A 14,547-nucleotide genomic window follows, 5' to 3' on the forward strand; every position below is an offset into this window, starting at 1 on the left:
GGGGGCTCTGGGGAGGGGGCGGGGGCTCCGGAGAGGGGGCCGCGGGCGCAGGGGAGGGGCGGGGGACTCCGAGGAGGAGGCCGCGGGCTGTGGGGAGGGGCCGGGGCTGTGGGGAGGGGGCCGCGGGCGCTGGGGAGGAGCCGCGGGCTCTGGGGAGGGGCCGGGGGCTCTGGGGAGGGGGCCGTGTTGCAGCCCCTCGGGCCCCCGCAGGACGGGTCTGGCGATGGCTATGGTGACGGTGATGGTGTTCACGGTATTGGTGGTGATGATGATGATGGTGTTGATGGTGTTGGTGATGGACATGTGTGGTGGTGGCGGCTGCGGAGCCCCTGCGCCCAGGGAAGGCCCAGAGTGGGCCAGCAGGGGGAGCCTGGGCGAGCGAGGGTCCCCGCCCGCCCCGCCTCCCGCCCACCCTGCCTGCACCGCCCGCCCCGCCCGCCTGCCCCGCCCTGCCCCTCCTGGCCCCTCCCCGACCCGCCTCCCGCCCCGCCTCCCGCCCGCCCTGCCCCTCCTGGCCCCTCTCCGCGCCCCGCCTCCTGCCCGCCCTGCCCTCCTGCCTCCCCGCCCCCCGCCCGCCCCGCCTGCCCCGCCCTGCCCGTCCTGGCCCCTCCCCGCCCGCTCACAGGAAGAGGTTCTCCAGGACTTAGTGGTAGTCCCGGCAGCTGCTGTCCTGGAGGAAGCTGGCGGCATAGACGATGATTGCGTTGAGGCCCTCACTGTGGTAGCCTGTGAGGGCGGCCGTCGCTGGGCTCTGAACCACGCAGGCGCACGGAGGGTCTTCCGGGCCCAGCAGGGGGTCCGACCTCCAGGATGACCACGGGTGCCCGGGGGGGGGGGGTCTCACCTCCGTGGGTGATCACGGGTACCCAGGGAGGGGGGGTCTCACCTCCGTGGGTGACCACAGGTACCCGGGGGGGGGTCTGACCTCTGTGGGTACGGGGGGATCTCCCCTCCGTGGGTGACCACGTGGTAACCGGGGGCCAAACCTCCATGGGTGACCACGGGTACCAGGGTAGGGTCTCACCTCTGTGGGTGAGCAGTGGTACGGGCAGGGGGAATATCCCCTCCGTGGGTGACCACGTGGTAACAGGGTGGCCTAACCTCCATGGTTGACCACGTGGTAACGGGGGGGGGCCTCACCTCTGTGGGTGACCACCTTCATGTACAGCCAGATCATGTGCAGGTCGATGCGGTGCTCCTGCTCCCTGATGATGACCGTGTGCCACAGGCGCCCGTTGGCCGCACCGCTGTCCTCTGCCATGCCATCCCCAAACAGATCTGCGCTGTCCCCAGGCATGTTCTTGGCGGTGGCTACCGGGGTGTCACCTGGAAGAAGCACCCCTGGGGCTGGACGTGTCAGCCTCTCACGGCTGCCTTCATTCTCCCTACCTGGCTGCCTGTTCCCTTACAGGACCTGGCTCAAGTGCCACCTCCTCCAGAAAGCCGTCCGTGATTGCACCTCCCGTACACTTGACTCCTAACACTTCCTGGGTCTCTTCCCCTTTAACTGAAGCGAACAGCCAGAGGCCCAGGGGGTCACGGTGGGCTGCTCCCTGTCCCCCACCCCTCAGCAGAGCCACGTTTCTGATAGGGGGGGGGACTGGGGTCCACAGCTGTGCCATGGAAGACACAGTGCTGGGGCGGAAGTCAGACCCAGCTCCCTTCCTGGTCACTCCCCAGGCCTGCAGTGCTGGGGCGGGAGCGCCAGTGGGGCCCAGGTCCCTGTGCATGCGCACCTTGGGAGCAGCGGTGAGGGCTCAAGTGCAGGGGCCCTGCACCTGCGTGGGTGACCCGGATGGAGCTCCACTCTGCCGGCTCCAGCCTGGCCCAGCGCCGGCCTTTTGGGAAGTGACCCAGCTTGCTCTCTCCCTCTCTCTAGCTCTGACTGCATTTCAAATAAATCAGAAGAAAAGCAAAAAAGAAAAAAATACACCTTAGAGGTTTACCCAAATATTTATGTTTTAATTGCTAACTTACAATATATCTGTCAAAAGTTCAGTGATTTAAAACATGAGAAAACAGAAATACCAAGAAGTATTCATGTCTCCTGCAATACTATCAAACATCTAGAAAAAATATTTACTTAAGAAACGGGAATATTCATCAAATAAAAGTTAGAACAAATTCACACCTATCTGTTTAAATTGTATAGAATAAAAATAAATTTACTGAAGAAACTATAAAAACACTTATCAATGCCCCAATGTAAAATATATGTCCTTACTGATAGAGATTTAATAGTCTAATTTTTAAATACACATTTCAACATTTAGTTATGAAAACACTGTATACTACTAAATATATCATGTGTTCCTCCTAACAAATGACAAAGATCAGAGCCTGCGACGGGGAGGCCGCAGGGTGTCTGTCCGCAGACTGCGGGTGCAGGAGTCTCCGTGGGCTCCCTGCCAGGTAGCGGGGTGCCAGCGAACACCGGAACCCAGGAGCGCTAAGAGAAACATCCCACACCAGCCGTGGCACGGGCAGCCGGGGCTGAGGTGGCCTGAGGCAGAGCCTGCGGAGACGGGGCGCTGCCGGGGACCCTCAGCGGGGACTCTGCACCCCGACCAGAGACCCAGGGCTTCTCCCGCCTGCTGGACGCGGGTCTGAGAGCGCGTGACCCGCGGTGCCGCCCGCACCCGCTCCCTGGGGCTGCCCGGGAGCTGAGGGCCGGGCCCCTGACCACCGGTGTCCGGGTGAGCCCGCAGAACCCTGCAGTCTTGGGGGCGGGAATCTCCACGTTTCCAGAAACGCACACGGGGACGTGGGTGCCGACGGTGATCCTGACTGGCCCGCGCCCCGCGCTGCACTGTCCCCCAAGTCCCCTCCACCCCGAGACCTCAGCGTTTTCCAGAAGGCCACGCAGGTGGAGGCGGACACTGGAGCCACTGGGGCGCACCTGGAACAGCGGGCGCCGTGTGTGTAAGGACGGACAAGTGTACGTGGCCCTCAGTGACATCTGGAATGCTCCCTGGCTTCAGGGCTCGGCGAGATCGTGAAACACCCGACAGTCAGAACCGAAATGTCATTGTAGTTGTCACTGTCGCTGTGAGCTTCAGTGAGGCTTTGCCCCTGTGCTTCGCCGGGTTTGCAGGGTCGAGGAGGGGAGGGGAGAATCGTCATGAATTGATGAAGACGCTGACACTGGACGAAACAGACACGGACTTGGCTTCGCCTTCCTCCTTGTCCTCACGGGCACTGGGCAAGCAGGAACTCAGAAACAGCGTCTGTGCCAAGGGAATCCTGCTTCCTGTAAGGAGCCCTGGGATTCTCCATGTTTGAGAACACCGAGTATTAATCTGCAGGCACAGGGACCCATTACAGGGGAGGCCTTGGCGCCCTCTCCCCTTCCCATGGCCCCCTCCCTTCCCCACGCCCCACCCCTTCCCCATGGCCCCTTTCCTTGCCCCACCCCTCCCCTTCCCCATGGCCCCCTCGCTTCCCCCACGGCCCCCCATTCCCACAGCCCCCTCCCTCTTCCTATGCCCCATCCCCTTCCCCCTTGCCCTTCTCACTTTCCCCCTGCCCCCTCACCTTCCCCACAGCCTTGTGGCAGGGGTTCTTTTCCTCCAAGACCCTTGTCCCTTGTCTTGCAGACTGAATCCACTTTTTACATTAAAATCTCTTCATTTTCTTGCAAACACTCACGAAGCAGAACTGCAAGGGCATGGGTAAGGTTTCCCACCAGCAGCACCCCCTCTCCCAGCCCTGAGGAACCAGGAGCCGGATTTTGGATGTTGAGCATACAGGGCCTGGTATGCGAGAGAGATCCAAAGACTGGGCTTGTTGCCAGCCTTGATCCTGTCTGCACTTGCTGTCTTCATAACCTGTGGGTGCGAGTTAACTCACAAAAGATTTTTTATACAGGATCTATAAAAATATTGATATTTTTCTAAAAAAAATAAATGGAACCTTGTGTTGGCCAAAAAATGTAGATTTCTGCAGACATGAGCGTTTATTGTTTAAAGGTTGCATGCCACTGTGAATAACAGAAAACTCCTACCATCTGCCTCCTATATCTACAAGGCACCTGCTTCTCATATGGAATTGTTCAGAAATGACTAGTTCAGGCGAAGTGCAGCTGGGAACAAGTTTCCATGTTTTCTGGTGCCATGCCTGTAAGTCAGGCACCCGGGGCCTCCAGACACCACACGGGAACAAGATCCTCACCACACAAGAGGTAGCTTCACTCACTGCACAGTGTCCACCTCAAAAAAGAAAAGTTTTTAAATTGCTTTAAGATTTATTTATTTACACAGGGGTGGGGTGGGGGAGAGAGAGAGAGAATCTTGCATCTGTCAGGTCACTCCCCAAATGCCCACAGCAGCCAGGGTTGGGCCGAGAGCTCTACCCGGGACTTGCACGTGGGAGACACGGGTGGCTCATCACCGCCAGCTTCCTGGGTGCATTAGCAGGGAGCTGGAGTGGAAACAGAGGAACTGGGGCTTGAACCAGAACCCTGCTATGGGCCGCTGCCATCAGACACTACAGCCTAGCCTACGGGGCCAGGACACGCACCCCAGGATTTTTTCAGCTGCTGTCTTGACAACTTGTTACAGCCACCCTTGTGAAGTAATAATTAACTGCTTGTCTCTTAAACGTTCTGAGAAAGCACCAGAAACTGGGATGGAGGCCTGCTTTAAGCACAGCTCACTGACAATGCCAAGGCCGTACCTGGGACCCTCCTAACAGTCCCTGAGGCATGAGAGCTATCGAGTGTGATGAGTGATCTGCGTGAAGGTGCCCCAGGTGTTCCTACATTAGCTGCGGCTGCAGGGATCCCCTTCCATGGAGTTCTCACGTGTTTATAAGGACAGGAGGCTGAGAGAGAGGTTTTCCCTCCGCTGGGTCATTCCCCAGAGGGCTGCAATGGCAGTGCCAATCTGAAGCCAGCAGCCAGGAGCTTCCTCCAGGTCTCCCATGCGGGTGCAGGGGCCCAGGGACTTGGGACACCTTCTGCTGCTTTCCCAGGCCACAGCGGAGAGCTGGATCGGAAGTGGAGCAGCCGGGACATGAACTGGCACCCATGTGGGATGCCAGCACTGCAGGCGGCGGCTTTACCCACTGTGCCACAGCCCCAGCCCCTGATGTTTTTCCATAGAAATATTTTTTTCAGAAGTCTGAATGATAGCGGGGGTGGGTGCAGTCTTAAATGTGCAGTTACGCTTGCCCAATGGGATGTTGATTTTGCAAGAGGGAAGAAGCCCAAGGCATGTCATCTGAGCAGGCAGAAGCCCTCCTTAATCTTATTTTTCAGAATCTTTCCTGCAAGCTTTTCCCTTTTCTTGAGGGGAATCTCCCTGTGCTCTTTCCAAACTGCTATGAATGATTTAAGTGCTGAGCCTTGAGCCTACTGCCAAGCCTAGAGTACATCGGATCCAGATGCTGAGATAGCCCAGAATGGTCCAGCCTCTGTACCTCCCACACAGAACCACTAGAGGGCTATACTTGGGATGAGAAGGTGATGAACGAACCATGGGGAACCAAGCACCTCAGGCGATGCCTCTGAAAGCAAACATTAAGCTATTTGCACTGGGTTGAAAACTCCAGGGCAGGAGTCCCCAGGGCAGGAAGCCATACTGGGAGTCCACAGCCCGCACTGCCTAATGTCCTGCGTGGGGTGCATTGATCACTGATTGTTGTAAATCCTGGGCTCCCAGCAGTCCCCTGTGGGTGCTCTGGGATTGTAGTTGTGCGGTGGGTGCAGCCTGTGTGTGCTGGGTGAGGTGTTCAGCTCAGCTTCAAGCTCCTGGCCATAGTGGTGCTACACCAGGCATAACTCAGGCCAGGTAAGAAAGGGCTGATACCAGGGGCCAGCACTGTGGCACAGCGGGTAAGGCCACCACCTGCCATATGGGATACAGGTTTGAGACCTGGTTACTCCACTTCTGATCCAGCTCCCTCTATGGCCTGGGCCCCTGCACCCCCATGGGAGACCTGGAAGAAGCTCCCGGCTCCTGGCTTCAGCTTGGTCCAGCCCCAGCTGTTGTGGCCATCTGGGAAATAACCCAGCAGATGAGAGATTTCTCTCTCTCTCTCTGTAACTCTGCCTTTCAAATAAATCTGTTTTTAAAATCATAGGAAATAAAATCACTTTCATGGCAAAGAGAAAAAAATGAACATCAGAATCTGGTTTTAGACTGAAAATTCCTACAATGTAACTTCCAAATATCAGGATACATTCATTCTTGTAATATTTAAAGCTTAATAATTTAATGATTTATCCAATTTTATCTTATGATTTTAATCCACTCTGAACAACTCAGCGTGCCACTGGAGATTCCCACAGTGGTCCTGGTGAAGTCAAATAGTAATTACAGAACTTTCAGTGTAAAGATGAGATTATTTTTAATTATTGAGTAGAGTACTTACGTCTCCATACTTATATAATTATGCTACTCATTAAATGGTTACTGAAAGCTGAAGTGTAATTTTAGTGATAGCTACCTATTTTTCTGTACACATTTTACAGTTGACAGATTAGTCAAGAATGTTTCTCTTCAAGATCTTTACAGCTGTGCCAAAGTACTCAGGAGGATGGAAAATGGACTGTGTCCACTTAATAAACCTTTAACTCATTTTGCAAGGTACACTTTCAGGTTTTCTTTCTTCTTCCTCTTTTGTTTTCTCCTCAAAAAAAGGGTCAAAAAGATTCCTAGGATGGATTACAGCATGAGTAAATGGTGACTAAAAAAGCTAAATATTTATGATTTAATCCAGCTGTGTATTTGTTGTTGATTTCTTGAAAACTTAGGCAAGGTACACTTCACTTTATTTTTTAAAAATTAGCAGTATTATAATAAACCAGAAAGAACTAAAGTTTGCCTTTGTCTCTCTAAACAGAAATTTCCAACAACATATTCACACACTGCAGCCATTTCCTGTGAAATATTCCATAACCAGCACAGAATAAGTGCTATGGTATATATTTTAAATATGAGCCTTCTGTATCCTTAAAATTAAGGATTATGATTATTTACATCTCACCATTTCTTCTTAAAGCTTCTGTTTATCAAATCAAATATAAAATCCTTCAAATAATTGAAACTTGATCTTTAAAAGAAGAATTTTTATCTTGCTAAGAAATTATAAAATTGCAAAGGTCTTTTCTGGTTTATAACTGCTACAAAATGAAAATATCAGATTAAATTTAACTTTCAAGGTACACGAGATGGCAATAAGGAAAAAAAAGCAGTTTTTTTTTTCAAAAACATACTAAATAAGGAGTATAATTTCACTAACCATATTAAAAAAGATTTCAGAGTCTGCTATATGGGAAAAAGGCAATAAAGTTTTGGAGTAGGAAAAACTGCTTTGTTTCCTCAATCCTCTGGTTGAAATTAATTATAGGAAATGTTTATGAAAACATCCGTGCCTCCCAGTTATAAATTCTTAATTTTAGTATGGATGATTCCAGACTTTTATTTTGGAAAGAAACTGTTGGAGTATTGAAAGGTTTACAAAAGAACAGACAGAACTTGTAATTCTGGAAAATTGTACATACAATGGGCTACATCCTGTAGAGTTTTCATTTGTGTGAAACATTTGGAGGGGATTAATACTGGTAACCAGGAGAAATCAAAGAGAGACAGAAAGCTCCATATTTCATCTAAGCTGTTACATGATAAAAACGTATGTTAGAGAAAGCAGGACAAATGCCATGTTGAATACTTATGACCAAGAAGTGACCTACCCCCACCCATGCAGTTAAGAAAAAAATTCTATGTTGCATGTACCCTGTGAAATGTCCTATTGCCTAACCACATCCTAGCTGAAAGACAGCCAGTTCCTCTGTAACCTTGCCAATTCCAAGAAATGTCATTAGCTCATGCAAACATAGTTGAAAACCCCTACTTATTACACCAGAAAATTGTAACCGAACCCTGCCACCTACATTGTGATTTTGCCCCATATAAGTCTTGCTAGACAGGGAACCAGCAACACAGTGTGGCTCCCAAGTCTGTACTGTGTCCCTGGCTGGTCAGTCTGCAACTCATCAATAAAGTTCTACCCAAATTCAGTCTCTGAGTGGTACTCTCCCCATTCCCCATAACACATTTGGTGACACAAGAGAATACCAACTAATAATTACAAACAAAGGCTGCTTTACCTCTGAATCTAATTTCTAGGTAAGCAAAATAAAATAAGTAATGATTTTATCAAGGATTTAAATAAACGTAATGATAATACATTCACCAGAACATATGTGTAGTGTTGCCCAAAAATAACAATAATTGGTGCGAGGGAGTTTACTATGATGCTTTTCATTGCTATTCTGATTTTGAACTAAGTTGCCAGGCAGCCATAACTGTAACAAGAATGCTCAGGATGTTTTCCAATCATACTTTACCTAAGGAGCTTTAAATGATCAAACAGTACCAATATCTAAAAATGTTTTGAGCTAACACATTTCATTTGTTTGAGTAATAATTTAACTAACAGTAAGTTTCTAGGATACAACTGTAATTTTAGAGGTATATCAATAAGTAATGTAAACTAGCCTCTAAAATAATCTGGATATGGTTCTTTATGCATTTTAAATACATGCATAAATAATATATACTATACGTATTAGATGTCACCATATATGTAAAAACACAATACATTTTCTATCTAAAGAAACAGTTCACCAATTACTTAGGGCAAGAAAAGTTTGAAATATACATAATGTTAACTGTTAAACAATGTTACAAAATGAATTTATAACTTTCATAATTGAAGTGTATTAGCTAATTTGAAAAATACATGTTAGTAAATTGTCTTGGCTTAAATAAGAATAGAAAACACAGTATTTTACAAGTCATTTCTAACATGCTTTTAACAGAGTGAATGACATTCAGACTCCTCTTCTTAAGTTTAGCTCAGGGCATCTACAGGTTTTATCAGTGCAGTTTGAAATCATGGTAAAGGAAGGTACACAATAGGTTTCTGCAGTCTGTTTTATGCACAAACATCTGTCTGCTTCTAGGTTAAGCTAAAAAACAGCTAGAACAACACTATACAATAAGAGCACCTACTCAAACGTGCCTTCAGTTTACATCTGAAACACTGGGTGTTACACATCACTTCACACTAGCTATGAATTCTGAAATCTAATAGAAAAATAAGACATAGTCTCTGAACTGTTAGAGGATCATCACCAATTATGTATGATAAGTAACAATTCGAAGAAAAAAATGACTTGGTTCAAGCGAAGAGGAAAACAGTCACAGGTGGGTGGTATAAAGATCCTTAAGGATTTCCGTCCTTTAATTAAATTAACTACAGTGTTTTAGTTAAAACCGTCCCAGCACCATCCCCGCAGCCAATGCCGCCTTGGCCTGGGCACTACCCTCCCACCCGCCCGCCCGGACCTGGACCTGGGCCAGGCGGGCGCCTGCGAGGCCGCAGCGCGGCTCTTTGTGCGCCGAAGGAGGAGGGCGGTACAGAGGCCAGGCCGCCTCCCGCTCACCACCCTTGAACTCCCAGTCCGAGGCAGAAGAGGGCTGCCGGCGGGGCACGGTCGGGGTCCCTCTCGGTGGCGCCCTGGGCCGGCTCCATTTTGTGCGGGGAGCAGGCCGGCTAGCGGGGGAGGCGGCCCGGGTCCCCGCCGCCGCCCCGACCCTGCCCCCTCGGCTTCTGCAGCCGCAGCCGCGCGGGCCCCGCGGAGCACCCCCGCCCGCCGGCTCCTGGGTCCGCGGGGTCCTGGCCGAGTCCGGCCTCCTTGTCCGCCTGCGCACCCCGGTGCCGCGCGGCGGGCGGGAGACGAGCGTTGGGTGCCAGGTCCGGGCTGGCTGGGCCATCGGGTGTCCGCGCAGCACGAACGATGCTGACAGGTCGGCGGGCTCGGCCTTGGGCCCGGGAGGCAGGAATGGCGTTGGTGTCCCGCAGTCTGGTTTGCACGTAAAGAATGCAGTCATCTGGTGGCTTGTGGTCCCTGGACTTGCCCCGAAGGTGGGAAGGAAGCCGTTCGGATTGCACTAAGGTTTTGATCATCGCTGGTGGGAGGCAGGAGGATAGGCAGGGGCTTATGGAGCAGTAGTCTGGGAGAACAAAGAATTCCAGAGCACTCGCAAATCGTTATCTCGCCCGAAGTATTAGAACAAGATGCTTTAAACATGGGTTGGAATTGAGCAAAGATTAGACACCTTTTTAAAAAGGTGCTCTGAGCACCACTGACACCACGGTTCTGACAGTATTTCAGGACAATGGACGGTGACAGTTCTACCACAGATGCTTCTCAAGAAGAAATATATCTTCCAGTTGCAAATGTGGCTAGGATAATGAAGAATGCCACACCTCAAACAGGAAAGATTGCAACAGATGCCAAAGAATGTGTTCAAGAATGTGTGAGTTCTTAGCTTTACAGCATCTGAAACAAGTGAAAGAGAAACAGAGGACGATCAATGGAGAAGACATTCTCTTTGCCATGTCCACCTTGGGCTTTGCCAGTTATGTGGAACCTCTGAAATTGTACCTTCAGAAATTCAGAGAGGGTATGAAAGGAGAGAAAGGATTTGGTGGAGCAGTCACAGCTACAGAAGGACTAAGAGAAGAGCTTACTTACAGAGGAGGCATTCACTAACCAGTTACCAGCTGGCTTAATAACTGCGGATGGTCAGCACACAATGTTATGGTTTATACAACATCATATCAACAGCTTTCTGGTGTTCAACAAATTCAGTTTTCATGATCTGCAGAAATGATGGATGGAAGTGTAGAGAAGCAAGGGTCTGTGATTCTGGAACAGACATCAGAAGAAAATGACGTGAAAAAATGTCTCTTTGCACATTAAATAGGTGTAATGTAGTTTCCTGATGCTTGACTAATTGAGGTGTTAATTCTGACTTGAGAATCTTTTTCATGAATGATTTTAAAGAAAAATTTGGAATTTAAAGGTATTAAAATATTTTTGTTTTGTATGAGAAAAAATGATAAAATCCCTAATTAAGTGAATGACTTTAAGAAATCTATGAGAAAAGTATATTCTTATGCTGACTTAAACACATCACTAGTGAAAAGAGGGACATCACCTCATTTTAGGAATCAGAGTAACCGTAAACCTTCATAGGCTAACTATTTATGCTAAAATTTCAGCAGTACCCATTAGATTTTAAGAGTCAGATGGTCAAGATGTGAAATTTGTGAATTTTGTAATTTCCCATTGAGTGTATTAGTTTATCTGCATTCTAATGTTTTAGTGTTCATAATTAGTTGTCTAACATTTTAAATTTTTCTCTTTTAGATGAAGAAAGGTCAGATATAAAACAGAAATCTAGTGAACTATTTTAAATAAAAAACACTTTTGGGTAGGCCATTTTAATTTTAGAAGACACCTTGTAATTCCTTTTAAATAATAAACAGAATTAGTTTTTTTATTTTTTATTTTTTTTTTGACAGGCAGAGTGGACAGTGAGAGAGAGACAGAGAGAAAGGTCTTCCTTTGCCGTTGGTTCACCCTCCAATGGCCGCCGCGGCCGGCGCACCGCGCTGATCCAATGGCAGGAGCCAGGAGCCAGGTGCTTTTCCTGGTCTCCCATGGGGTGCAGGGCCCAAGCACCTGGGCCATCCTCCACTGCACTCCCTGGCCACAGCAGAGGGCTGGCCTGGAAGAGGGGCAACCGGGACAGAATCCGGCGCCCCGACCGGGACTAGAACCTGGTGTGCCGGCGCCGCTAGGCGGAGGATTAGCCTAGTGAGCCGCGGCGCTGGCCAGAATTAGTTTTTTAAAAAAGACAGCAGGCTGACATCAGCAAAAAGTGTCAGAGTATGAAACTCCAAGTACTTGTCCTCCCATAGAAACACTGAAAGACAAGCAATTAATCAAGCAAACTGTGTCAAAACTCTGAGAAACAGTCAAAGATTTAAACAAGTCTAATGAATATAGAATCAAGAAAAAGAGAACTTGGAAATTCTGTGGCATTTTTTACTTGCCCTTAGCTCACTCAGTCCCTTGGCTGTAGCAGTCTTCAAGAGGGAAGCTCACACACCCAGCTTGGGAGTCTGGTACCTGGTTCCGGACAGAGCACAGCAGATCATTTTGTAAGTTGTTGTGCACATCTGCTTGAACCTGGTCAGGGGCAACCTGAAGGAGTAACCAAAAAGGCATTTCTCTTTGTTTAGGCAACTTAGAAGAAAGCATCAGGCATTACTGGAACATACTGCAAGGCAAACTAAGAGCCCAAGGATGCCTGGGGCAAAAGATTGCAAGTGAAACACAAAATAGACCAACACAATGCCTGGGAGCAAAAGCTAGTGAGAGTTTCTCTGGGAAATTAGGACATTCAAAAGGACTCATATACGTGGGAGAATGCAGAAGGCCATGTGCCTTTCAGAGGAATATGCATGATCAGAAAAAAACAGAGAAGACAGCTTCCCCAGCAGGAAGGAGTGCAAGCCTGAGCAAATGTTTAAGGACTCTGGCAGCACAGCCTACAAAGACATGGTGCCACTTGGTTTTCCAGTACTAGGGTTTTGTTGTTGTTGTGATTGCTGTTGCTCTTAATAGCTCCTGACATTCAAGAATATCTCTGTTAAACACAAGAAACAATGACCTCAGTCACTACATATCACAATGAGTAAGTATTTTCAAAAATAGTTTGGGAAGTCACTAACAAATGGACTACTATGCTCTTCAACAACTCTGCCCAACACTATAAATGATCAGATCTGTGTGAATACAGGGTCTTCAAGAACTTCATATTATGTGAAGAACTATTGATGGATTTAAACGTTTTTGCACTACAATGGAATTACCTTTTAATTCACTTTTTCCAGAAACTTTTCAAGTCCCCCTGTATATAGACAACACCAGCAATGGGCCCTGCACCTGCATGGGAAACCAGGAGGAAGCACCTGCCTCCTGGCATCAGATCCGTGTGGCGCACCAGCCCCAGAGTGCTGGCCATGGCGGCCATTTGGGAGGTGAACCAACAGAAGGAAGAACTTTCTCTCTGTCTCTCTCTCTCTCACTGTCTAACTCTGCCTGTCCAAAAAAAAAAAAAAAAAAAAAAAGAAAACATCAGCAAACAAAATAAGAATATGTAAATAAATCAATTGAATATGGGATATTCTGCAGTACAGATAATATGTTAGAACACAAAGTAAGCGTCTATGTATTTCAGAGAAGGTTGGAAGCAGCATTCAGGGTGGTATGTGCACAGTCAGTATCAATGTATTTCTTTTTTTTTTTAAAGATTTATTTATTTATTTAAAAGTCAGAGTTACACAGAGAGAGGAGAGGCAGAGAGAGAGAGAGTCTTTCATCTGCTGGTTCACTCCCCAATTGGCTGCAATGGCCAGAGCTGCGCTGATCCGAAGCCAGGAGCCAGGGGACTCCTCCAGGTCTCCCACATGCGTGCAGGGGCCCAAGGACCTGGGGCATCCTCCACTGCCTTCCCAGGCCACAGCAGAGAGCTGAATCAGAAGCAGAGGAGCCAGGACTCGAATCGGTGCCCATATGGGATGCAGGCACTCCAGGCCACAGCACCGGCCCCCAATATCAATATATTTCAAAGACTGAAATCTTACAAACTATCATTTCTGACCCTAAGAAAATAAGAAATCAATGTCAAATGAAAAGTGGAAAATTCTGAAATATAATACAAATATGTCCAGCACAGATAAACAGATGGACAATGGATGGATAGATGCACAGATGTACACAAATACAGATACATACACATACACATACAGTGGTTTAAGATTTTAAGGAGCATAAAAATGCTTTGAATGATCCCTGGTTCAACTTTAAAGGTTTTTCCACACCCCCAAGCAAAAACATTACTGAAATGGTAAAATTAAACTGTCACATTCAGTTTACAAAAACCAGGAAGCAGGACCATCATGATTAAAAGCTAAGGCACAGGCAAGATGGATCTAAACACATGCTTGAGGAGAACATTTGGCCTAGCAGTTGAGACAGAGGTTGGGATATCTGCATCTCAAAACAAAGTGGTGGGGTTTGGGTTCTAGTTCCATTCTCACTTACAATTTTGTGTTGGTGCACACCCTGGGACACAACAGGTGATGGCTGAAGTGGTTATATACTTGCCATCCATGTGGGAGACCTGGATGGAGTTCCTGGTCTCTGGCTTCTGTGGGCATTTTGAGAGTGAACCAGTGGAAAGGGGCTTTCTCTGTCTCTTTCTCTGACTGCCTCTCTAATAAAATTTAAAAAAACATTTTCTTCAATTTCCCCAAAATTAAGACAATTAGTAGTTTATATGACAAAATGGAATTAGGAATAATAAAGGACATAAATGTATATAAAGTGCTTAGTGTAGTATGTAGTACAATGTAAGTCCTCAATAAAGCTATCATTTTTATGAGCATTTTACTCAATATATTTATAATATTTGTTCCAATGAAAGAATAAAAGATAAAGACTCTAAGTCCTGTATGAACAGAATATATTTACTCCTTAAACACCTAAAATCATTAAACATTTCCACTTCTTTATTCCTAGTAAATAAAAGGCATTATTTCTGATACTTTAATGACCAAAACTTTATTTTGTATATTACACAAGGATGATGTGCCAAACTTGTGTGTCCTTGTAACATCACT

The 14,547-nt window shown here is 47.7% G+C and overlaps 1 protein-coding gene and 1 pseudogene across 2 annotated transcripts in view; one reads left to right on the forward strand and one right to left on the reverse strand.

Moving 5' to 3' along the window:
* Positions 1 to 604: 604 nt before the first annotated feature.
* Positions 605 to 14,547, reverse strand: part of LOC138842971 (caytaxin-like) — a 54,831-nt gene continuing 40,888 nt past the window's right edge. The window contains exons 1-3 of one of the 2 annotated variants that reach the window (XR_011385771.1): positions 2,900 to 3,304; positions 1,141 to 1,326; positions 605 to 726 (exon numbers count right to left, since the gene is read on the reverse strand). Coding sequence is in view for 1 of the 2 variants with exons in the window: in XM_051840063.2 (XP_051696023.2) it covers positions 644 to 726; positions 1,141 to 1,326 (269 nt within the window). In the remaining variant the exon portion in view is untranslated. Of the gene's footprint in view, positions 727 to 1,140; positions 1,327 to 2,899; positions 3,305 to 14,547 lie in introns of those variants that run through there. The other variant, XM_051840063.2, reaches the window with a different exon arrangement.
* LOC138847892 (nuclear transcription factor Y subunit beta-like) lies at positions 10,228 to 10,672 on the forward strand (annotated as a pseudogene).

The sequence above is a fragment of the Oryctolagus cuniculus genome (assembly GCF_964237555.1).
Source record: "Oryctolagus cuniculus chromosome 17 unlocalized genomic scaffold, mOryCun1.1 SUPER_17_unloc_2, whole genome shotgun sequence".
NCBI lineage: Eukaryota > Metazoa > Chordata > Mammalia > Lagomorpha > Leporidae > Oryctolagus > Oryctolagus cuniculus.